The 26,127-nt window shown below is 41.0% G+C and overlaps 1 protein-coding gene across 1 annotated transcript; it reads right to left on the reverse strand.

The window, feature by feature from the left end:
- Nucleotides 1-1,107: 1,107 nt before the first annotated feature.
- YIPF7 (Yip1 domain family member 7) lies at nt 1,108-17,828 on the reverse strand. The gene is made up of 6 exons (XM_082482789.1): nt 17,753-17,828; nt 15,420-15,536; nt 13,713-13,873; nt 11,855-12,000; nt 7,193-7,374; nt 1,108-1,511 (listed from the first exon to the last, which is right to left on the reverse strand). The coding sequence occupies exons 2-6, from the start codon at nt 15,533-15,535 to the stop codon at nt 1,349-1,351; spliced, it is 768 nt and encodes a 255-aa protein (XP_082338915.1). The 5' UTR covers nt 15,536; nt 17,753-17,828; the 3' UTR covers nt 1,108-1,348.
- Between the last annotated feature and the right edge of the window lie 8,299 nt (nt 17,829-26,127).

Here is a 26,127-nt window from a genome sequence, read left to right on the forward strand (position 1 = left end):
ATACAGTTCTGCCTTTCAGGAGACATTTTTAGGAGTTGCCTTTGCTTTGTGTGGTGCTTTTCTGCAGTGACAGCAGGTGGTGGTTTAGTGGCAATTTTAAAATATAGCATTACTGTACATTACAAATGGTACAATAGTGTTTCAGACAGCAACACCTCTCAAAAAAAAAAAAAACCCAAAACCAAACAAAACCAAAACCAAGATGACATTCCTAGTTTCCTCCCTCTATTGTAGCAACCTGTTCTTGGACAATTCAACATGACAAAGCAGGGCCACTCTTCTGTTAGAAAAAAAAAAAACAACCCCCTCCACATAAATTCTAGATATTAATTGGTACTCATATAAGATGGAAAGCTGATTTTTTTGGAAACAAGTAAATTTGTATTTTCACTTGATTTACTGGTCTTATGGTTTCAGCTGCGATGGAGTTGGATTTCTTCCTCACAGCTGGTGTAGTGCTGTGTTTTGGGTTTGGGATGGGAATAGTGTTGGTAGCGCACTGAAGGTTTTGGTTGCTGCTAAGCTCTTGAGGCCTTTTCTGCTCCTCACACCGCCCCGCCAGCGAGCAGGCTGGGAGGGCGCAAGCAGCTGGGAGGGAACACAGCCGGGACAGCTGACCCCAACCGACCCAAGGGCTATTCCGTGCCATGCGATGTCATGCTCAGCATATAAAGCTGAGGGAAGGAAGGGGGGATGTTCGGAGTGATGGCATTTGTCTTCCCCAGTAACCATTATGCGTGATGGAGCCCTGCTGTCCTGGAGATAGCCGAGCACCTGCCTGCAGATTTGAAGCAGTAAATGAATTCTTTATTTTGCTTTGCTTGTGTGCGTGGCTTTTGCTTTACTTATCAAACCACCTTAATCTCAACCCACGAATTTTGTCATTTTTACTCTTCTGATTCTTTCCCCCATCCCAAGCTGGGGGAGTGAGCAAGCAGCTGAGTGGTCCTAGCTGCCAGCTGGGGTTAAACCACAACAACTAGGTCTATTAAATATTTACATTATTGCTTTCCAGTAAGTCTCTAGTATATGTACCAAATATTAAACACTCAGAAAATATTTTTTTGAATTATTTATTTTGTATTGTTTCACTTTTATTACCTTCTTAATACAAATGTTTTTCTTTAAGCTGCAAGACTTTCAAAACACCATTATTGCAGTCATCTACCTGTTAGCTTGGTTTTTTTTATTTCATTAACAGCTATTAGGCAAATAAAAGGTAAGTCATATAATCTAATTTTGTTAATGGAACGTAATGCGACTCTAGGTAATCTAAAAATAAGTAAATAACCCTTTGACCCTCCAACAACCATAAACAGACTGTAATAAGGTTACCAGAAAATACATCTCAGAAAACCGTTAGAAGTGCAAAAAGTCCATATAGTAAAGCACATGGGTACGCAATGAGAAGCTGCTGTCCTTCCATAGCCAATGCAGAGGTGAATATTTTGGAGGCTGAGAAACTGCACCATCCAATAATAAACAGAGCTAACAAAGTTCCCAGGATCCCCCTAGGAGAAAAAACAAAACAAACAAAAGAAACACTACAGAACCCACTTGTTAGTAGATGTAGCATTAAATCTTATCAAATTCAAGTTCATGTCTAGCAACTTGTTATTGATAAGGTAACAGTCACTGGAAGAACCAAGGACTGACTGCCATAATGAAAGTCAAGCCTGAGAAACAAATTAAAATAGTAACAGGAAACAAAAAGGTAATTTCTTCAGTGTGGGTAAAAGCAGCAGCTTCATCAGTAATACTGCTAAAAAGTCAAGTGCATTTCCAATTAAACCTGGGGCTCCAGCAGATGCAGCAGCTGAAGTTTAATTTTAAAGTAAGCAAATATCCTATTGCAGCCAAAATCATCTTGTAGAAGTTGTTAGGATCTATAATGACGCTACAGACCTAATCTTCCATCCGGCAGCCTGATGACCTGGAGAGGCTGCATTTTTGTAACACATGGCACAGATTTTAAGTGTGCCTTGGACTCTAAGGAGAGGCAATGAGGATCTTAAAGAATTACACTGCAGCTGACCATGCAGAAAGGTGTTGACTGCCTCCCAGGAGAAAGTTCAACTGGTCTTTTAAGAATGGGTGCACACTGAATAGAAAGTAAGGGATGGGAAAAGAACCACACAGAAAAAAATACTATGCTCATCCTGGCATCCTTCTCTGCGCACTGAAAGGATGGTGCCTTTCCACACTGCCCCTTGCTGACAGCTGAGCCCTTCTGAAGGTACATTCTGCCACCTCTCAGGCCGAGGGTAGCCTGGAGAACTGATGATTATGGGACCATGGTCAAGAACCCACTGAAATATTCCTGCAGATTGCAGAGAGCTTACTATTAAACCTTGTAGGAACAAAATCTTGCCAATAAATAACGTTTCACAAATGCTTTATTTGCACTCTGTATTTGCAGCCTCCTTCTGTAAAATGCATGAGGTCATGCGCGCAATACGCTGCTGAAGTACATAATGAGATCAGCAGCATTACACACTTTCGCTGTGTCAGTCTCAAGGACGTGGAGAATGAATGAACCTCTGCCACTTTCTAAAGGATTTCGTGGCGCCCCACTTTTCCAAAGTACCAGCAAAAACAGAACCAGAGGTGAGAAACAGAGTATATATACTTACTTAGGTCCATTTATCAGAAATGATCTCCACTAATATTATTATTGCAATTAAACCACGATGAGTAAAGCTCTCCTTATTTACTTGACTTAGTTTATTTAATGCAATCACATCACACAAAATAGTTAATTTCTTGGCAACCTGTCTGCAGGCCAATGAGGTACTTGGTGTTGTCAGCTCTTGGGATGTTGGGGGAGGAAGGAAAGAATTGATTTTAAGGTGACTCAGCACCTCATTGCAACTTCAACCCGTTAAAAATAAAAACATTAAAGACTATGTGATTTAATATCCTCAGTTTAACTGTTCTTTAAACCTATACAGTGGCATTCAGGGAAATTAGACTGGGCTCTGTCAACCGAAGTCCTTGCCTCTGCTCCAAGTGGTGATGCTAAGATGCTCACTTAAACAGCTAGCCAGAAATTCAGAGCTGGTATGGATGGCTCCTTGAGCAGGTACGCATACTGGCAGAGGGATGGGACATAACAGGAACGTACTGCATGATGAGAATTTTCAGCTAGTATAATGACTTTTCAGGGGGCTATCACAAGGTAGTACAATTTAGAGCTGTGGCTGTTCTGCCTTGCGCTGAAGTCCAACGGCCTCTCATGGTTTGCTCCAGGACTGGCAGTGAGCAGGATTCAAAGGTGACATAAAATCATATTGGAACCAAGAGATGCTTCTGTGCACTTAAAAATTCCGTCCTTGACCTAACAGCCAGATACTGCCAAAAGGAGTGGTTTAGTTTTAGCAAAGAGCTTGTGCCTGGTGTGTCCATGAGGGCCAAATCCTCAAGCATGGCAGAGGGGCAAAACGCAGATGTCATGCTCACAGTGTCTATGAGGACTGGGGGCATACTGGCATGAGACTGAGTTGGGGGGGACAGACCTGAGTGGACCTTCTCCTCTCCTCTCACAACCTGCAGATGCAGTCACCAAATAGGTCCTTTGCATCAGCTGGGTCTAAGAATTCCTTTCTCTGCGCTGACAGGCATTGCCCTCATTGTTTAGTCAAGGAAATGGCTTGACCGCTGTCTTCAGAGATTTGATAGTAAAGACTTCTTATTGGTTTTTTTTGAGTAAAAAAGTCTGCTAAGTTTCTCCCCAAAAGGAGACCTAATCAACTTGGGCTCAGACATGATATCAGCATAGATGGGCAAAATCAAAGTTTGCATAAGAGAACTGGTTTTCTCTTTGGTACTATTTAGCACTCAAAATGTTCCATATTACGCTTTATTCAGTTACAGTGAAATAGCTAATCACGAAAAATGAAAATTGTTAGATTAGTATATAACTTTGCAATAGATGTGTGCATTATCTTACATACAGTTTCTGTGAAAACAAACATTGAAGTTAGTTCTTTACACTCTCAAATAGACAGAAATAATAAGAATAATTTTAAAAATCAGGAAAGCATTTCTGTCTTTCCTTCACCATTTTAAATAAGTTTTCAAATTAAAAATAATTAAATGTACGTTGGATTTAAAAGTTGGCAATTTTAATAGCATGTTTGTAGTAGTTAACCTTAGTACTTGCTGTGTTCCAGCAGTTTTATAAAGTGAATGAGAAAGGACTGCAGAATCCTGCAGACGGGCACTTAACGCTATTGGTGGAGTGGCCCTGTGTGTTAGGGAGTGTTATGAATGTCTTGAACTTAATGATGGTGACAATAGGGTTGAGTCTTTATGGGTAAGAATCGGGGGAAGGGCCAACAAGGCAGATATCAATGTGGCAGTCTGTTATAGACCACCCAACCAGGATGAAGAGACAGATAAAATATTCTATAAGCAGCTGGGAGAAGTCTCAAGATTGCTAGCCCTTGTCCTCGTGGGAGACTTTAACTTACCAGATATCTACTGGAAATACAATACAGCTGAGAGGGAACAGTCTAGGATGTTCCTGGAGTGTGTTGAGTGTGTCAACCGGGAGGTCCCAGTTGACTGGAGGTTAGCAAATGTGATGCCCATCCACAAGAAGGGCCAGAAGGAGGATCTGGGGAACTAGAGGCCTGTCAGTTTGATCTTGGTGCTAGGTAAGGTTATGGAGCAGATCATCTTGAGTGCCATTACATGGCACATGGAGGACAACCAGGCGATCAGGCCCAGTCAGTATGGGTTCATGAAAGGCAGATCCTGCTTGACAAACCTGACCTCCTTCTATGACAAGGTGACCCACTTAGTGGATGAGGGAGAGGCTATGGATGTTGTTTACCTGGACTTCAGTATAGCCTTCGACACGGTTCCCCACAGCATTCTCCTGGAGAAACTGTCTGCTCATGGCTTGGATGAGCATAATCTTCGCTGGGTGAAAAACTGGCTGGATGGCTGTGCCCAGAGAGTGGTGGTGAATGAAGTTAAATCCAGTTGCCTACTGGTCACAAGTAGTGTTCCCCAGGGCTCAGTATTGGGGCCGGTTCCCTTTAATATCTTTATCAACAACCTGGACAAGAGGATCGAGTGCACCCTCAGTAAGTTTGCAGATGGGAGTTGGGCGGGAGTGTTGATTTCCTTGAGGGCAGGAAGGCTCTGCAGAGGGATCTGGACAGGCTGGATCAATGGGCCAAGGCCGAAGGTATGAGGTTCAACAAGGCCAAGTGTCAGGTCCTGCACTTGGGTCACAACAACCCCATGGAGCACTACAGGCTTGGGGAAGAGTGGCTGGAAAGCTGCCCGGCAGAAAAGGACCTTGGGGTGTTGGTGGACAGCCGGCTGAATATGAGCCATCAGTGTGCCCAGGTGGCCAAGAAGGCCAACGACATCCTGACCTGTATCAGGAATAGTGTGGTGAGCAGGACTAGGGAAGCGATCGTCCCCCTGTACTGGGCACTGGTGAGGCCCCACCTTGAGTACTGTGTTCAGTTTTGGCCCCTCACTACAAGAAAGACATTGAGGTGTTGGAGCGTGTCCAGAGAAGGGCTACAAAGCTGGTGAGGGGTGTGGAGCACAAGTCATATGAGGAGTGGCTGAGCAAACTGGGGTTGTTTAGCCTGGAGAAAAGGAGGCTGAGGGGACACCTTACCGCTCTCTACAACTACCTGAAAGGTGATTGTAGTGAGGCGGGGATTGGTCTCTTCTCCCAAGTAACAAATGATAGGACAAGAGGAAATGGCCTGAAGTTGTGCCACAGGAGGTTTAGGATGGGCATGAGGAAAAAGTTCTTCACAGATAGGGTTGTCAAGCATTGGAACAGGCTGCCCAGGGAACTGGTGGAATCACCATCCCCAGAGGTATTTAAAAGACAGGTAGATGTGGTGCTTAGGGACATGGTTTAGTGGTGGTTTTGGCAGTGTTACATTGATGGTTGGACTTGATGATCTTAAAGGTCCCTTCCAACCCCGACGATTCTATGATTGTATGATTTCAGAAATAATGGTTTAATTTTGTAATGGCTATCACAGTATAGTATTTATAGATTTTCAAAAGATGTGTTCTCTGTAAATTTCCATCATTTTACAAAGGTGCAGTGTGTGCTTGGGGATGCCTCGCGGCACCCTGTGCAGTTGTAACAGCTGTTTTGGAGTTCACCCTGTCTGTCCTACGATCATGTATCTGTACCTTTTATTAAGGTGGATTATTAAACAGGTTAATCAAGAAAATATGAGAAGTGTGCTGAAATCTTCATCCCTCTATAATTTCCTTAACAAATAATATTACATATATAAAATCAATGCTTTTCCAAAAAAAAACAAACGGGGACACTTTCTTATACATTGGCTGCCGAGTCCCAAATGTTACAGATCGGAGAGTTAAAAATGTGAGTGAATAACAAAGACTAAGGAGGAGAACCATTATGAATAACGTGATAAAAGTACTGCTCAAGACCTTCAGGCGAGACCTGGAGCTTCCTTGTACTTTGCCGTATGTGAACAGGGAGGTAAACACAGTCTGTATCTCCAAAGGCTTACCGAATGAGGGGGAAGGAGAGGCTTGCATGCAAATTTCCTATTCATCGGCATATTACTGAACATCCACACACACATGCACGGATACATATGCCGCCACGCATTTGGCTTTTCAAAGTTTTCAGTTATTTTCAGGTTTGCAATTACACCGCAACTATATCTCCGAGTATATGACACTATTACATCTCAAACACTTGTTCTAATGCTCCAAATCATTGAGGGTTGCTTGATTATTGCATTCTGTCACACAGAAGTCAGTCTACAGAAGGAAAGGAAGCATAAGGATGGGAGCCTGATACTATGGACAAAAAAGGAAGAGGAGAAGCAGCTATACAAAACCGAAGTCTGGCAGTTGCTTTTAAAATTGATAGTTGAGTTTGGCCACTGCTGGCTCTGCAAAACAAAAATCACATCGGAGGCTGCTGCAAATATCAAAGGCACTCTCAGTTCAAGTGGGAAACAGTGAAATTAAGGACTCATATTAAAATGAATATATATCACCCTTCTCAAATACAGTCTGGTTTTGTCCATTTCCACCTACACACACAAAAAATGGTGTTTTTCCGAAATTCACTCCATAACCATTTACATAATGTTTTGCGTGACACCAGGCTTCTGCCTTACTGTCCTCCGTATGATTCCTGGTGCCGCAGACTGGTACTTACTGTAGCGAGAAGACGACTGCAGAAGAGGAGAGGATCACCATGGGCAGCAGGCAATAGCCCAAGACACTTGCAACACAGCCATGCGAGACTCCCGGGACGCTCATCAGGTTCAGTAGTGCATGCATAGCGAGGCACCCCATGGCGCTCATGCCATACACGTAGCCAAAATGAACTTTTCCTGCCTGGAATAAAGATGAGTAAGCGTGAAAAATCAGAAGGGAGCAAGTGGTGGGAGAAGAGAGAAGGCAAGCGCCAGGTTTGTTACTTTTTCTTCGCCTACATCAGTTTGGTTGTAAACCACAGCTGATACTTTTGGGGTGATTTTTGCACCAAAAAATTCCAAGGTACTATTGTGAGAATGTGCTTGTCGCTAATTTAAAGTTATAAGGCTGATTCTCAGTTCTTATTGTCATTGGGCTCCGAACAGGACAGGAATTGGTCGGGGAGACTTGGGAAGGTCTAAGTGGTTACAAACTGAGAAGAAATTATGGAAAGCACATTTTGGAGTCAGGAAAAATGTTCCAAATAGGTGTACGTGGGGCTGTGGAAAAGTGTCCTAAGTAAAAAGATGACCTCACTTATTTGATATGCTTCACATTTTATTACAAAAACTCCAGCTTTAAGCGGGCCTGCAAAAAATAAGTAAAATTTTGCTGAAGTTTTGTGTGTGTTCAGGATGAATGTGTCCATTCTTTCCCTTGACTACCACGAGAAAAACACATCTCCGTGGTTAGATCAATACAACATGTTCATTTCAACATAAACCTTAGTAGTCACTGTCAGCCTGCGTTCTTTTTTTTGTTGTTCCAACGAATGAAAAAAACCCCAGGTGGTTTTTTTCTTCCAGGTTTTATTCCTTTGTGTGAATTTAGTGCCTGTGAAAGGTACCAGCCTGACAGCCTGGAGCCTGATGTTTTCTAATTTATACACAAAGCTAGACAACAGACAACAGTGGCCACAGCACCACCGGTTTCTTCATCTCCCGCCATCATTTTGAAGGATCACCTCCAGGCATGAGGGCATTGTTCAGTCCCAAAAATGAACACTCACAAAAGACTGTTAAATATTGTTTCGCTCTATTCAAGCTTCTAACAAATGAAATACTGCATGTTCGCTATGCAATACTGTCATTTTCACATCTGTATGTCAGAAATAAACATTTGTAGATCAGAAATAAACAGTGATTGGGATGAAGAGGGTTTTGTTTGCTTTGTGTTGAAACTTTGTATCCTAACGATAACATACATTTGTGAAGGAGAAAGCTCAAACCTGGGACTCAACCAGGGCTGTGGAATAAACTTTCCAAATGAAGGGCCACACTGCACCCTTCTCAAATACTGCACCCCCTTCCTAACACTTAACAATACACATACTTAAAACGCAGGTATGTTTGCGTATACACACATCTTTATATTGCACATACTATATTTTGCATATGATAAACCACATGAGAATCAAAACCAATAGAAAGTCCCAGTTTCCTAATAATTTTTCAGCTTATGGTTGGATTCTATTCTGATGGATAAGGTGGAAATATTGAAGCTTTTTTTCCATGGTTTGCAATGTTTACAAGTATCTCTTCCACGATGGTTAGGAAGGATCGAGAAGATCTCCTACTTTACTCATCCATACATTTTAATAAAACCTGTGGGAAACCAACTATCCCGGAGGACTCTGCTTCTCTGCTTCCTGTATCCATTTGGGTGGAAACTGATTGTTGGATGCCAGCAGTATTTGAGCTGGACAGATATGAAGCAACGCAGTGGAGAGAGCCTAATCTAGAGGTGACACAACCCGAATGTCCTAATGCTGCAGATTCTGACAGCTCACCAGCTCCAGCCGGAGAGCAGCGCGTGCTCGTGTGGAAGGCAGCCGCAGTTAATAAGCCCTGCCTCTACCTCAGCACCGTTATCCCGCTTTCAGCTCGACCGGGCTCGTTGCTGAGCTCTCCCCTGCCTCCAGTCCTCGAGGTGAGGTTGGGCGCAGCCAGGCTGCCCACACCCACACAACACCCCGAGCGTTGGCCTCTCCCCACCAGTGCATTCCACCGTAAAGGAATACTCTACTCCTGAACTAACAGTGTAAGAAGTCTTCTTGTTTAGGTACAGAGTCCTTTGCTGGCATGTGCATACTACCGCTACAAAATAATAAGGAAAAATTGGTTCACCAAATAATATTAATGATAGCTAGAGACAGCGTGGGAGAGCAATACTAGCTCAGATTATTATCATTTACAATTTCGCTCATTAAACATTCTTAGTAAGTTTAACATCCGCGATGGTTTGGAGCAGCCTTTCCTACAGGCCAGCTAAGAAAAGCTCTGTCTCAAACAGATTCAGTAACAACTACAAGCTTTTAGTCTGCTTGTTTCCGTGTGTTTAATTATTCCACACAGCACTATTTAGCAGCTTAGTTTAAGATTAAGAAATTACTGAGCCAGAGCTGAAGGGAGCACTAGCAGCTAACTGAAATCTCCACTTGGTGAAGTGTTTGATTTGTGGTGCAGGAGAATAAGAGAAGGGGGGGGGGGGGGGGGTGGAAGCAGCTGAACATGTTGGTTCCAATTCTAGTCTATCTTCACATATGTAAATATATTGACTCACACACATGGGAATACTCCCAATTCACAGTGATGTAAGCAAAACCAGAATCAGGCTTGATTAGTCTGGCAAGCTTTGATGAATGGAAAGAGCTAAATTTGTCCTGCGGAAGGAACAAGGTTAGAAGAAAGTCAGACTTTGCGCGCTGGTTTGCATCTGCCTCGAGTGGGTACTGCTATCCTTAGTTCAAGTGGACGGGGAAGTCTGATTTCGTACGCATGGCTATGTGAAAGCAAAGCAAAGCAAAGCAGCTGAGACTTGGGCTTCTGCTAACTTTCGCACTGCGCTTGCTTCGCTACCCGCAGTGGAGCTGCCCTGTTTTACGCCAGCGTGAGGGAGATCGAGTCCTGCTGCCAGGCTAACAAGCCTTCCCTCTTCCTCTCTGTGCTCGGAAAGAACCGCTACCATTTGAAGAATATCTTTGCATATTTTTCCATAGTTAAAAAGCTGAAACTAAGTAAAATTTATGAATTATTTTTGGAAACAAGCTCTCAACCAAATTATATTCCTGGTGCTATTAGAAGAGAATTATTCAAGTACAGAAGGATATCATAGCGTACACAGCTGAAGAGCCACTTTAGTATTCAAATGCATCTGAGATAAAATGAGCAGCCTGAATATATAAGATGGCCCATGGAAATCCCATAGACTTATCGCTGTGAAGCTGTGGCACAAACCCACTAGATTGTATCAGAGGACTTCGGCTGACCTAAAACAGGAGCGTTGAAAACAGTTGTTTTTCTAATGATACTTAAAATGCTTAATATCCTAGAATAAATGCAGTAATTGAAGGACTCTATTTCAATAATAGTAGTTTAATATTCATTATAATTGTTGGCTATCCAGGGAGAAAAATCAACGGCAACTTTTTTTCATTCTTTCATTTAGCTTTCCTTCCATTTTCCCGATTATAATCGATTCAACACTTTCTCCTTTTATTCCCCTCATGCCTTTTTTGCTCTAGGTGGAAAATAACCTGTCTCCTCTAGCTTCCCACCTTCTCTTCTATTTATTCCCTTTCCTCCTGCTGCTTCCGCCCTTTGAAAGGATTCTTATTTTTATAGGGACATACATAATAATAATACTTGCCATTTATATTGCAGTTTGCACATTCAAGGTACCGCACTGGCATTACAAATTGAGTAAGAACTTGCAAGAGTCTTCTGATTCAGCACTATTTATCAGAGAGGAAACGGAGAATTAGAGCCCCGCTTCCCTCAACTCAGTTGCGAGAGCAGCAAAGCCCTTCCCAGAAGGGTCCCACCTTATCCCTGACTGATAAATTGCTGCCGACAATCAGAGCTGTACTTCAGCAGCTCTGGAGAGCCCCTGTTGTCAGTGATAAATAGGTGAATTTAGGAGTAGTGTACAACCCCTCTTCAACTTTCCTCCTGTAGGAAAGCTGTATTCATAAAGAGGAAAGAGGTTCAACACCCGCTACCATATTTTGTTTAGCAGATGATGTAGAAAAAGAATATAAACCAAGACAGCACTAGCAAAAATAATAGGAAGGTATTGCAAATTTGAGGCAGGAGGGAAGAGGCTGTTTCCACTTCCATTTTCAAATTATTTTAGTTCTGTAAAGACAAATTTTTTTATATATCTTTGTATTCCCCAAAGTAACGCAGAGAACATAATTTCAAAACAGTAGCAAGAGTGTCAGAAAAACTGGGCTGGTCTGCTATGCCGTTTTATTCCCTCCTTGTTAGGTCCTGACCCAGCACACACTGCTACGCTTTGGGTGTTCAGAGTCTCCCCAGGATACACACCGCACAGATCTGTCCTTTGTTCCTACTAAATCCCATCCCCCCCAAAACGGTGCGGTCTTTTATTGCCACTAGAAGCAATACATCACTTCAGCCGTATTACATCTATATCACATTTAAACTTTACGCGGGTAACTTTCACAGCAAGGAGACTTTTTAATATATAATCTCAGAACAAACGGCCGCAAATGACTCCGTTTATGTCAGTGCTACATCTTCTGCAACTTCCCATGCATTAGCACCTAGGCATTAACCTGTGAGAAAAGAAAGCTCCCAAGCTATCTGCCACGTCCTACCAGCAGCAACGTTGCTCCAAGGGCCAAACAGAAAACCATAGGGCCGGTGAGGTCTGTCTCATTCATAATGCTGCCATCTGCAGGCTTCATTGGATTCAGAACTGTTAACGTTTTTTGCCATATATGCTCAAAATTGATCCCGAGTTCTGCAACAGGAAATTCCAGGATTGTTAATTGCTCACTAAAAAAACCAACACTTTTACAGAAACCCATTAGCTACTACAAAACCCAAAGCAAGCAAACAAATTAATCGCTTTATTGAAGATACTATTGTAGGATGATGTATGCTGTAGTAGGAACATGCTGTCCCTGCTATGTACCCAGTACATCTGAGAGTCAGCTCTTCTTCTAAATTGGAATATTAATTTATTAAATCCAATTTTAGGCAGCGAACCAAGAAAATGCCCTCAGCATTTTTGAGTTAATATTTGTTTTGCCTATATTTAAAACACATATATCTAATGCCACACTGACTTAGATGTTGAAAAATATGCTAATTAACAGTAACTGCAGAATTCAAGATACTCTAGAACACTGAGGACAGAGATATATGCTTTAATTCTGGCAAATCTGACAAGAGATGTGTCTTAAGCCTGAGCTGCCAGAGGCACTTAGAAATGACATTCTTCCCTTCCAGGCAAGTTAATAATAATTTATGCAGTGCTTTATAAGCTTTGTTTGCATTTAAAAAGTAATTACCGAGGACCCCTAGAAACATAACAAAATTCTTCCCCATTAAAGTCAATGGGAATTCTGCCATTAACTTTACTGGGGCAAAGATTTCTCTTGTAACTTCTGCGGAAACACTTCAGCTTGCAAAGAGTAATCCCGTTCCCTGAGATGCTCCAACGAGGGAGTTAAGCTTGGGAACTGGGTGCCAAAATTACCGAGACTGATGATGTGTTAGATCTCTTTGGAAAGCCAAATCTTTACCTTATTCCACCGATCCATCACCTTGAGCTGAGCCTAAACATTACATAAAGTTGTTCTGTATTAAAATGTGTGTCTTTGGCCGGATTTATTTGGTACACAGATATGAACATCTCTGAAGCCCTGAGGATCAGAAGCAGCTGTATTTCAACATCCTTTTCACAGGGTGGGCTGCCTGTGGAGTTAAATGCTCGGAGGTCTGAGAGGTAAAGATCTGGCAGTTATCTCTATCAAATAGAGTGATCTTGCTGGTTTTCAGGCAGTAGGAATATCTTTGAGGTAGTGAGAAATCCACTTGCCTTTCTGTATACAAAAGCAGACTGAATATGCTCTTTTTACATCATGCTGAAATAATCACAAACAAATTCTTCAATTTTTTTTTTTAAATGTAGCACAAGGATTTCATAAACTACAAACTCAGCCACTATCATTAGGATGGTTCAATCATCATAAATATATTGTTCATGTGGTCAAGTGATCAACTAATTGAAGCCGAAAGCAGCTTTCTCAATTTCTTTCCCACTGAAACAAGCTCTTTAGCATCTTCAAACTGTTAAATTTATTACTAGATATGCAAAAAGGATTATTATCAGTATTTATTAATTATAGATGTCCCAATATGTATGCAGGATAAACACAGAGGGGAAAAAAATATTTGGAAATGTGAATGCAAAACTTATTGTTATGCTGTCATCTAGTGGTAATAAAGTATATGCTATATGGGCCGTAAGGCTGAACGAATCCATAGCAAATTCAAATAGGAAAATGCAGGTTTGGGGGCCAGGGGCTGTTGGCTGAAGCTGGCACAGCAGCTTGGCACACAGCTCGGCGGCTCTGCTGCCGTTTCTCTAGTGACGGCCACAAGCTGGTAAAGAAAAGTATAGGCATCCCCAGGAACCACATACATTGTGCATGGTTCTATTTTTACCTTCTAGCAAAGGAGGTTCCTCGTCAAACCCGTCAGTGTAACCAAGATGAGGGTCAGGACTGTATGTTGGCTGCAAAATCTGACCTGTGTAGCTCTGAGAGGACAGAAGCATTTCCGACGGGGCAAAAGTACCGGCTGGAGGTTGGTCTCCTGCCTGGTTCCTGGGACAAGAAGCAAATCACAGCAAAAGAAGCCCTCAGCACAGGAAAGACATAGGGCTGTTGGAGCGAGTCCAGAGGAGGGCCAGGAAGATGACCAGAGGGCTGGAGCACCTCTCCTATGAGGACAGGCTGAGAGAGTCGGGGCTGTTCAGCCTGGAGAAGAGAAGGCTCCGGGGAGACCTTACAGCTCCTTCCAGTATCTAAAGGGGGCCTTACAGGAAAGCTGGGGAGGGACTCTTTAACAGGGAGTGTAGTGATAGAACGAGGGGTGAAGCCTTTAAACTGAAAGAGGATAGATTGAAATCAGATATTAGGAATAAGTTTTTTTACGAGGGTGGTGAAACACTGGCACAGATTGCCCAGAGAGGTGGTAGATGCCCCATCCCTGGAAACAGTCAAGGTCAGGTTGGAGAGGGCTCTGAGCAACCTGACCTGGCTGAAGATGTCCCTGCCCATTGCAGGGGGGTTGGACTAGATGACCTTTAAAGGTCCCTTCCAACCCAAACTATTCTGTGATTCAAAGTAAAGGCAATGAGCAACTTCACAACAGCTTAGAGCTGCTCACCATGTACCATGGTTTAAATTTTCACCAATTATCAGTTGGGGGAACCTGGAAATTTTCTGGGCACAGTATCCTCTGTGTGTAGTGAATACTGAGTTGCTGACAAGGGCTTTGCATCCCTTCACTGCAACCCCCTCTGACCCAGCAGGGCTCCTTGCCGCCCCGCCAGCACCTGGCAGCCCATCGCACCCACTTCTGTGCCCGTCCCTCTCCGGCAATGGCACAGCACAAGCCCCCAGGCTGGGGTAGAGGGAGCTCTGAGGGCACCCACAAATTTAGGGACTCCTGGCTTTTCCAGCAAGCAGCCTGCTGACATTCCTCAGATATGTCCATTCCACAAATGAAAGAGCCATATCTTTAGATAATTATTTTTTTCTCTTGAATCTGAGAAAGAGCTTAAAGAATTTCTAGCAATACGTGCCCCAAAGTCCACATTAATAACATGAAATTCAGCCACTCCAATTAGGTAAACAACCTGTAATATCTCTAAGTATAAAAGTAGCATGGAACCCACTCCTTTATAAGGACAAGTTTAAATATTAGTAATTCTGCCTTGGGGAAAGCAGAGATGATCTCCTGAAGTTCTCTCCTGCTCCTGCAAGCCCCAGACCCAGCCAGATCCACCAGCTGCTCAAAGGGAAGCTGCAGCAACGCGCAGCCTCCTACTGCCATCGTGTCAAAATCTCCTTAAGGGGAAACCCTCAGAACTTCTTTCCCTCTGTGTCCCTTTTCCATAGGCAGAAGTCACCAATAGGTTTAAAAGACATATGAAAAAAAAAAAAAAAAAGATTTTTCCTCTCTTTCTACAGTTATGGCTTGTATTTCTCCACTACGACTTCCACTATATTGGTTATGCAATCCTTTTTTGGGAATTGCATGCTGGTTTTTGTCATTAATTTCACATCTCAAAGTTCAAATATCACTATATTACCTTTTCTCTCTCTTTTTTTTTTTTTTTTTTTTTTTTTTGGGTAGCATACTTACTTTCTGCTTCCACAGAGGTTTTCATTAGACCCAAAACTGTTGTAACCTTCTTCCTGGTCATCTATGGTATAATTGGACTGGTAAAAGTCCAAGTGAAACTGATCGAAATTTGACATTCTGTTTGGAAAAAAGATTGTAAGTCATGATAAAATAGCCTTTGGAACAAGCCAATATCTATGTTTGGAACTGTCCTAAACTGAAATGAACACGATAAACCTTAAAGCCACAAACTCAAGAGAATCTTTCCATAGAAGCTCATGATAATTTGGAAGTGACAAAAATGAACTCTTTACTTTTATTTGTTATAACAAGAGAAATGACTCTTATGTTATCGTTAATTACTGTATATTCATTTACAAATGGCATACCAGACTTTCTGTCTTGTTAGTGAAACGAAAAATAACGTAAATAATTTTGGAAGATATATATCCAGTAAACTATTGTTTTAAACAGTTCAGTTTCCTATTTTAAAAGAAAATTGTGGCCATGGCTGAATCCTTAGAAATTGATGTTTTTAAGAAGTATTTTGGGTTTCAAAACCCATTACTATTTTCAGGTATTTGTGCTTTGCAGTATTACATATATACCATCATAAAACATCGGAAATATACAAATATAAACCGAAATCACTAATTCTGTGTAAGGACAGTGTAGCTGTCGTATTAGGAGTACCAGATAAACATTCTCACTGGTTAGTTACATGCCTTTGAAGCGGACAGGATACTGAACGATTGGAGAGTAAAGAAACTGCGTTAAAACACATCTTTCCTTCCTGCTGACCCATAGGTCAGCTCTGTAGCTACGGACTGGTTAGACTAAGAACAGAACAACTTATCTCTTTTCCCTTCCACGTGGTGACTAACCTAAGACAGGGTCATTCCTGGTTCTGTAATTATTTGAATTTGGCACACACTGGGCCCATTTCCCACCCCCTGTATGTACACTGGACTGGTGGTCCGGGTCACATATAAGCAGCATAAGAAAATGAAGCACGTTGGTTCTGTAAAACATCACCTACCTTTTGGCATCATAGAGTGTTTTTAAGTTGAAAAGATATTTTATTCATTCTTAAACTTGGTCTAGATGCGCCTTATGTTATTAACACGGCTAACTATAAACCCAGAATACAGCTTCAGAATTGGCAGGTCTACCAAGATGAGCAATTCCATGCCTTGAGTAACAGTATCCACAGGATTAAGGACTGACCCTGTTCTGCCTGTGTTATCTTTACGCTGAGCCACAGCTGGCAAAGACATTACAGCTGCTCAGAGCAGGGCATCGGTTCAGGGAGTACCCAAAGCACCGAGGGGTTGAGGCTGGAGGGCACCTCCGGGAATTGCCTGCCTGGTCCACCCCCTGCCCAAACCACGGTCACCACCAGCAGGTTGCTCAGGGCCGTGTCCAACGGGGTCTTGCAAAGTCTGGCTTTGTCTTCTTTACTCCCTCCCATCAGGTGGTTATATTGATTGATGAGATCCCCCTGAGCCCCCTCTCCTCCCGGCTAAAGTTCTTCAGTGGTTCAGGCAAAGGTTTGAACAGGGTTTGCCAGTGAATGCACAGATGTACGCGTGTGCTTCCCCACTTGGCTACCATTTATGTAGCTATACTCTTAAAACACAGACAGAATTCCTACGACCTGCTAACCGGAACCATATCCAATTTGCTTAGATTTTCACGTAAGACATTCATCTCTCCTAACATTTCCCATTTTCTTCACTTTCGCCCTCTTTTCCAACCCTCCAAACGCCACTGGCAAAAATATGCTTTTCATCTCACGGTTAGCTTCATAGTTATCTTTATACTCATCAAGCACACACTGCTTATGGACAAGATCTTTGCAAATCTCTTTATAAGGTAGAAGTTATAAAGATTAGTATTTCATCAGGGACCTGGAAATGCTGCATATTAAAGTTTTTAAATTGTATCCCATAATCAGACTAATCTGTGGGGATCCAATTCCTTCATTTACCTCGAGCATTCAAAGCAGAAGTCATTCTTACATTATTTTCTAAACTGCTGACCAGTCATGCAGGATTTCCAAATTTAGAAGCGAAATAATTTTTACACTTTAAATATGAGTTAACACAAATTAATTGTACCAAGCTATTTACTGTGGTTTTCTTTGGAATTGCACACCAGTTATGCATTTGTTCAATGAAGATATTCCATGGAATATGTTTTAAAAACTTTAGTTGGGGTACCTCTACCTCAATAGTTCAATTACAGCAAGTCTTTAATGTAGGAATTAAATAATTACTTAACCACATATGCTACGGTCTGTGTAGTAGAAAGCTAAATTTATTTTTCCAAAAGAATTTGGCGTTGTTACTTACTTTAAGATTTTTGATGAAAACTTCAGTCTGTTGAATTTACACGTTGGAGAACACTTAAAATATCCTCTTGCTTCAACAGGGATGAGCTTAGTGCTATTTATAAGATTCTAAATTTGATCTTTGAACAGATGCATATGAAGGAAAAAAGCCCACAACCTGTCAATATCGCAGCCAGCATTTCAGAAGAGCTAATAACAATAAGCAGAAAAGGATCAGAATCTTCAAGGAAAGCAGAACAAAACGAACAAATGCTGCTTTATATATTTCAACCCAATATTACAGTTTAGAGGTTCTTTCCTAAGTAGGTACTTATAAAGGTCCTGGTGGAGCCCTCGTGAGCTGAATGGTTAGATATTAAAAAGTTTTAACACTATATAATAACACCTGCTAAATAAGTAGGCTAAATACTTTTACCTGGGGGTATGTTTCCAGCAGATGTTTCCACAGTGCAGACTTTGGGCCACATGTGGCCTTAAAGCTGTTCCGTGCGGGTGACAGAGGGAGCTTTCAGTCGCGTGCCTGTTGGAGAGAACGTGATGCTCCCCGGGACTGCGACAGCGGAGGGAGGGAAGGTGAAGGCACCATGGGGCCAGCTCCTTCCGCTGCTCCAAGGCCAGGAGCCCCATTCTCCAGGCACATCCCCCGAACCCCATCGCTTCTCCGGGAGTTCTGGGCCACCTGCAAAGCAGCCCCGGGTTGCTGGAGGGGCTCTTGCAGTACAGCACCCACCACGCCAGGATTAGGGCAAACCCTGCTCTGCTCTTTGAGGGCCTTTATTGCAGGTGCAGGCATCAGATTCACGGCTACGTTTTTTCATGCAACGCTCAGAGTGCTCTCCCTTTCGTTAAACCACCCACTGTGAATTAGGAACCTCTGTTCTATAGTCAACTTCAAAGACAGCTTTTCTATTTACATATACTTTAGTATCAGGTACTTAACCCATTATAACAGGTGCTGCCTTTTTCACTTATTTATTGGATAGCTTCCCAATAAGCACTTGGGATGGTTAATTTAAGGAATGGGACCTTAAACGGGATGTATTATCAGGCTTTAATCGATGCCTCAGGTGCATATTAAATTCTGTGAGGTTGAAGGCCAAATGACTTCCATTTCATCAGAATAATAATCATGCCCTGTTAGTAAATGGCATACGATGCTATGAAAAATTATAATATAGGTGTATTTTCAAATAAGAAAAAATTAAGTATACCAAGTTTTCACTCAGTATATATGTCCAAAGAAGAGCCCAAAAGTGAAGGACGCTGAGAAGAAGAAAAATATAACATTTGTTTCTGCTAATTAAGGGTAATCTAACTATGGTATTTATTATTGTTAAGCCTCGCTAATGCTCTTAAATTCTTCTCCTGCCATTTCCAGAGTAACAGTTCATGCCGCTACACCCGCTAAGGTGAATTTTCAGTTTCAGTTCTTAGCAAACTGCTAATCTCTATAATGTCTAATCACCTTGATCTTGTTTATACCAAATCAGTGGAGGGAATGATACAGGATTAACTTCTGTCCTTCAGGAAGGTAATTAAAAAAATTTTTTTTTAGGAATAGAAAAATCCTAATTTGCCTGGGTTATGCCTGTTTATTTTAACTACAAAAATGACTTGGTTACTTTTGCTACCTTCTGTTAGAAAAGGCTACATATATACACACACACACACACACTCTGCATACAACTATATATACATATATGCATACTGGCTGCCAGATATGAACTGGGAATAATAATCAGACAAGGCACTTCAGAGAAGGAATGTAAATAGAAAAAAATACAATGACCAGTAGTGGGGAATGGTTGAAGAGTATTTTAATAGCTGTTTAACATATCACAGTTAAAAAAGAAAGCCACCTGAGAATTAAAAAAAAAAGTAATTAAAAAAATTAAAATTCAATCATATATATTACTCTTCATATATAAAATTAAAATATAAGACACTGTTATACATATTATACATGTATACTACATTATTATACCTGTGTATATAGACGTCTAAAATACAAAAATAGAAAATAATATTGGTTAGAAATGATGATGCAGACAATTGATCAAAAAAATAAAAAGAAGATAAGACTAAGTAGTTGACAGGAAAGGGACCGATAGAAACAAGGGCTGCCCAAGTGTACTAGAAGCAGACAGAATCGTACCAGTACTGCCATTCTCCTACCAATCAGATGCAAAAGTAAAGGGATCAATATCACAAACAGACAGAAACATTTCATTAGAAATGCTTAAATCAACATTTTAAAATTCTGCATCTAAAAGTTTTAGAAGAACTGATCAAAAACTTTCTACATTGTTGAGTCGTGAAACAACAAGAAAGTTTGAGAAAATCAAAACTAAGTAAGTACGCCATTTTGTAAAAGGCTAAATGAGATGCCCTGAGTAATTATTGGCCCGTCACCATGAGATTAATCCTAGCAAATTATGGACTCAAATAATAAATAACTGAATCGATGAATCCAATCAACATGGGCTTTTGGAAACTAGCTCATTTCAAACTAATTTATTTTCTAACAAGATTTGTAGTTGGGAAAGGTAACCACTGATGACCTATATTTACACAAGGCATTTTACTTGATTTTGCTTCAATAAATACGGAACCATCCCTGCTTAATGGGACAACCATTATACTGATTAAATAAGTGCTACCTGATGTGTCTCGAATGTAATTGTAAAAGAGGGGGGGATTTCTAATGGTGCCTTACAAGGACAGAAGCTTCACAGACCTCATCTAACAGACACTTTGAAGCAAAATCTACCAACCAGAGCCAGTCATGGGGCGGTTTGACCAGAATCCGTCAGGACAAGGGTGGTAAGGCACTGGCACAGGTTGCCCAGAGAGGTTGTTGAGGCCCCATCCCTGGAGGTGCTCAAGGCCAGGCTGGAGGTGGCCTTGGGCAACCTGGGCTAGTGGGAGGTGTCCCTGCCTATGACAGGGGGGTTGGAACTCGATGATCTTCAAGGTCCTTTCCAACCTAAACCATTCTATGATTCTATGACAAAACAGACAGCAAATAATAAGAAGGTCCCTGAAGCTATTAGTCAACAGTAAAACAAACTCAGAGCAGAAGAGCTTGAAAATTTTTACAGTGACAGCAACAGTAAACAACAAGAGCAGTTTCCCAACAGTGCCAGCAAGTCTCCTGTAACAGGACATCTGATGATCAAATGGGATATTACATTTTAGTTCAGGTAGGAAATTAATTCAGTAATGCTCCATGACCTGCGTTTATCCAGGACTACAAACTAGATAGCACAGGTCCTTTCTAGCCTTAAAAGTCTACGAATAAGAAATTATTTTACTCGGGCATGTTTGAAGAGCAAATAAACCGTTCTGAGGTGAAAAAAACTATAAGGTTGAAAAGGATCAAAGAGGGCCTAGGAAAAATGGCTGTGTTCGTGATCACAATGGCTATAGCAAATATTAAATGTTGAAGTGTGGTGTGAAAGGAGCACCTAGTCGATAGTTACTGTCAGAGGTCAGTAGACTGAGCAAAGGGACTCCTGAGCTGAGCGTTTCGCCGGGTACCTGATGTTCAGTCCATCACTGACACACGACATTAAAGGCGGCCGTCACGCATGCAGTAACATAAGGAAAAAAATTGTTGTACCTCAAGGCTGTAGAACAGAATGTGAATATAACCTCACTTTCTTTGATTGACACATACACCAGATGTTAATAATCTAGGGGAAAAAAGTTTGGATGAGGTCTAGTCATCAAAAATGAGAATTGAAGCTGATTATAAAAAAGATGAACAGACTTCATGAAAAATGTGAGAGTTTCTACAACAAATTAAAAACTTTTTCTATTTTTTCCATCTTTCCTGAAAAGGAAAATAGACAATGCCGGGAAAAGTGAAATAACATCAGTTTTTATAAGCTTACACTTTCATTTTCAACTTTTTTGACAAAATGGAGCAATAATTAAGATATTTTTAAAATATCTGGTAAACTTTTTTTTAAAAAAATAGCACAAGATTAAACAGGGTAAGATAGAAAAGACTATAGAATTCTGGCTGTAGAATCAAGTATGTAACCCTGTATTTTTTTACTCAAAGTAAACCAATGAATACGGCAAATCCATTATAATTAGTCAATTATTCTGCAGTTTTTCAAATGTAAAAATTAATCACATTAAGGATTAATTCAGTAAGCCTTCAGCTTAATTACTTACATTTACAGGCCCCATTTATAATTTTATAAGTGGGACATTATTAAAATATGTTACTAAAGAAGAGAGGAAAATTTAATTGCAAAGAAATATACCATTTTGTTCTATGAAATATTTTTTTACCAAATTAATTACTTACATTATATAAAGTGTCTACTAAATGAATTTTATGCCTACAGGCCTCAGACACATCTACTGTAACACCCTAATTCTTTCCTATGACAGGTCTTCAGAGGGTGGGTAAGAGGCCAAAAAAAAAAAGTGAAATCCAAAGCTATTAGTATTTTCCTTTTTTACGCCAAACAAGTTTGTTAGACTTGAGCACACAAGTGAGAAGTTGTGGGTTCCTGCACGAAGGGTTTTACTTATCAATACCCACCAGAAGTCAAAACCACGATTCTGCTGCAAGAAATTACTAGGAAAGGAAAAGACAGTAAAAGAGAGAACATCATTATACCACTTTGTAAATCTGTGATTCACTGACAACTTGAACCCTGTGAGCAGTTCCAGCTCCCCGGCCTCAGAACGCGTTTAACAGAACAGTGACATGCTGAGAGAAGGGCAGGGGAGGTGTGTATGGAATGGGGTCCACGTGAAGAACAACCAGGTCAGCGAGGAGTCCTTGGGCCGGGAAAGCAACGATTAGCAGTGGTTTATAGAACTGAGCGATGTGGCCTGTTGGGCAGGGATAAACTGTTGACTCTTCTCAAAGGACAAAAGCCACGAGTGTTGGTATTGGGTTCAAAACAAAGAAACAAAAGGTTCATGGGTGACAGAACCGTGGAACTCCTTGTCAAAGGAAGTTATGCGCGTTGAATATTTATCTGGAACAAGTCCATGAAAGATAAATCCACCAAGAATTACTAAATGCAGAGAAATAGTATGCAGCTTAAGAAGTCCATAAACTAGAATTAGTAGAAGACTAGAAAAACATTCGTGGGAAGCATTCATATTCTTCCCCGTATATTCAATCACGGTCATTGCTGAAAAGAAGACTTTCTGTTTGACTTACATGGCCATTCACATTCTTTACATTTGCGAAGGAGGAAAGCAATGCAACAGAACATAGATTCAAGTCTAAGAAAAGGGCAGAAACTGACTGCATGAGACCATAACATCCTTAATTCTATGTGGGATGGATCTGTTGACTTCCAACAGTTACCGAAACTCCTGCTTTGTATGGCTTCAACTATTCCTCTCCTTCTACACAGCTCTTTGCTTCAGATTGGAATCCCTGTTCCCGTGTCTCTGTTCTGAGCTAGCTTCCTTTCAGCTTCTGACTCATAATACATATCTCCCCCATCCAGCTGTGCTTTTGCTGGAAGCAGCAGAAAAAAAATCTCAAATTGGTTTGACTGACCTACTCAGATTAATGACTTCCACAAAAATGAAAGGACCTTTTCTTGATTTTTTCCAGAGTTTCTAAACTTAAACAATCTCTTTCCTGTATAACACTTCTGCACTAGGATTGCTGGAAAAAGAACCCCAAAGCTTCTATGCTTCTTTGCCTTAGTACAAAATACCTTGAAGAGTTCAGTTTCTGTTCCTTAGAGACACTGCTTGGATACAAATATGCCAAAAAAGCATTACAAGTCTGCTCATTTTGTTTCCTCTTATGAGAGGAAAGATAATTTTGAGAGAAACCTTAGTTCTGTGGTATCAGAACTAACAGAGCCTCACTGACGATAGATTAATATCTTGTGTTTTAATTCTTTAATATGTAATACCCACCAAGACAAAAACTTCAGCTGAAGCTTTTGTTGATGGCTGAATCACACATAATAGCTCAATCTCAGGTGGATTCTTTGGTGTCTAATAAGCATGAGTTGTGTTTTAGTTTTTGTTTCTCAATGGAGGTACTAACAAGATTTCTTACCTCCTAGTAGTTGCCTATTCTCATGAAATTTGTAGAAACTTAATTAGCATTGAGAGCTCTGCCTCTCTGTTCAACATATTCAAAATTAGCCAACGGATTCAAAAGTTGTGGAGAATGCCAAAACAGGTAGGTAAGCAGCATAGTGCAGCAGTCTTTTGTCTATAGGAAATAAAGTTTTTTATGTAATAGAAAAGACAGTAACATCTTAAGTTTATTGTTTTTTCTGCATCCCTTCTGTTGTGTCAGTCTACTGCAATTTCTTTCGAAACGTCTTCTTGTGGAGAGATCAAAATACAGAGGCATGTAAAGTACAATATTATTTACACTCCAGGAGAGCTCAATTTGAAATAAAAATAAATCATGATAAAGAAAACTTGTTTCTTGAGGTATACTTGTTCGAAGCGTAGGTATGCTATTATATTGGCTTATCCTTGCATTAAATTAATATAACATAATTTCCAGGAACACTGAAACAATAGTTAACATACAGAAAATACAATCAGTTTTTACTGTTTTGTAGGGCTTTTGCTCAATAGATTGTGGAGTGTTTTATGCAGAAAGTCAGTATTGTCGCTGCTATACAATTGAAAAGAGAGTTTAGGCAACCTTTTTAAACTCACCGAGCCAGCTATATAGCTGGGAATGGAATTTTACACTTCTGAGACCTAGGACAGAATTTTTTCTACTATTCATACAAATATTGGTCTGTGGCAAGCCTTATATAAGACTACGGACAAGCTCTAAAATAAAATAGAACATTATTTAAACAAAGGTGATGAAGATATTCAACATGTGAGAAGGGTGTTGCCTAATACCTATTTTTCACAGGGCTCTTAGCAGAGTAACGAAACTGCAACACTGCATCCCGCGTAATCACGATTCTTCTGAAATTGGACTGGGAACAGGAGAGGCGGCAACATTTCAGCAAAAAAGTTTCTTTCGTGTGGAGGTCACAAAGCTCCTAAGGACAAACTGTGATTATTTCTTTAGAATAAGCGCTCACGGGCTCTGTAAGCTATAAAGGTTTCAAAAGAGCAACTACAGCATTTTGTGTCAATAATCTATGGATCTCAAGTTGCCTAAAGGGAATGTTAAAGTGAGTTTTACTTTTGGGGGAAAAAAAAAAAAAACACGTAGATGAATGTGGCATCCTTAAAGCGCTTCTCAGGCAAAATTTCAGCTTCCTCTCTGTGCCTAGAGTAATTACGTACGGAGGAGTGTAGCCAGGCCTGGAGCCAGATAAAGAGCAGAAGAAAGGTGTTGGTGATTTGTAAAACATGTAAGAGACCTCCGGAGAGATTTGCCGCTTTGCTCGTATTGTTTTCCATACACAGGGGTTGCCCGGGACAGAAATGTAAACTAAGAGAAAAGCACAGGGTAAAAGCCTCTGTTGGTTGTCGTTATTTTGCTCCCACAAGAGGGGAGGAAAGGAAAGAAGAAATGAATCCAAACCTTGGAAATAAACCTAAATCACCAGAGAAAGCCTTTACTAATAATTAATCTGGGCCCCCTAATGAATTTCGATTTAGCTGAGTATATCCTGACCTTGCCAAAAGTCAGACAGATGCCACACGGACCCTGCAAGTTCCTACGAGGAAGAAAAGGGAGAGCGGCACAGGGTCTCCTCCCTCGCACGGCAAAATCTGCCGTCACCAACAAGCCCTTCCTGGGCCAGCCCAGCGCGAACTGGAAAAAGATATACGCGAGCCACATTTGTCCAGAAGCAAATTCCACACACGAGCAGAATGTTGGATGCCAAAATGGAGCGACAGGGATCTGCGAATCGAGGGTTCATCCCAGCCGAGGTCACCCAGGGTGCAGGCTGCCGTGACACAGAGCGTACACTCAGTCGTAATCCGTGCAACGGATTAGTGCCGTAGCCCACGCTGTAATTAAAGGCCTTATATAAAGACCTTGTGCCTTATAAATTTGTAAAATCTGAAGTATTTGGGCTTAGACTCTCCATGCCTTTTATTTTCAAGGTGAAGAAAATGCAGTGAAAAAAATGCTCGCTGTTTTCTGAGAATTATATGAGGAAAAAAACCCATATGGTTTATGAAAGAAAAAGCATATGATCACGTATGAAAATGAATGAGCAGAATTAATTCAAATCATACTTGTAAACAGAATCTCACCCCCAATGCTTTCAAACTTTTCAGACTTCATAGTTAACACTTGCCCAGCCCAGGCTTTATGTGTTGTTATTCTTTACATCACAGTAGCCATTATAACAGATGGATATAGAACCAAGATAAAAATTATTGGCTAAAAGCCAACAGCAGAAGTTCAGCAAACAGGGGCCCAAGGTATTTTTTTTT

Source organism: Vanellus vanellus (genome assembly GCF_965231255.1).
Source record: "Vanellus vanellus genome assembly, chromosome: 4".
In the NCBI taxonomy this organism is placed as follows: Eukaryota; Metazoa; Chordata; class Aves; order Charadriiformes; family Charadriidae; genus Vanellus; species Vanellus vanellus.

Excerpts from the sequence above, each read along its gene's own strand:
- YIPF7 (XM_082482789.1), bottom strand. The coding sequence starts at position 15,535 with ATGTCAAATTTCGATCAGTTTCACTTGGACTTTTACCAGTCCAATTAT. Across the intron at positions 13,874-15,419 it reads AACCTCTGTGGAAGCAGAAA|GAACCAGGCAGGAGACCAAC; the intron begins GTAAGTATGCTA and ends TTCTTGTCCCAG. Across the intron at positions 7,375-11,854 it reads TTGGAGCAACGTTGCTGCTG|GCAGGAAAAGTTCATTTTGG; the intron begins GTAGGACGTGGC and ends TCTTTATTCCAG.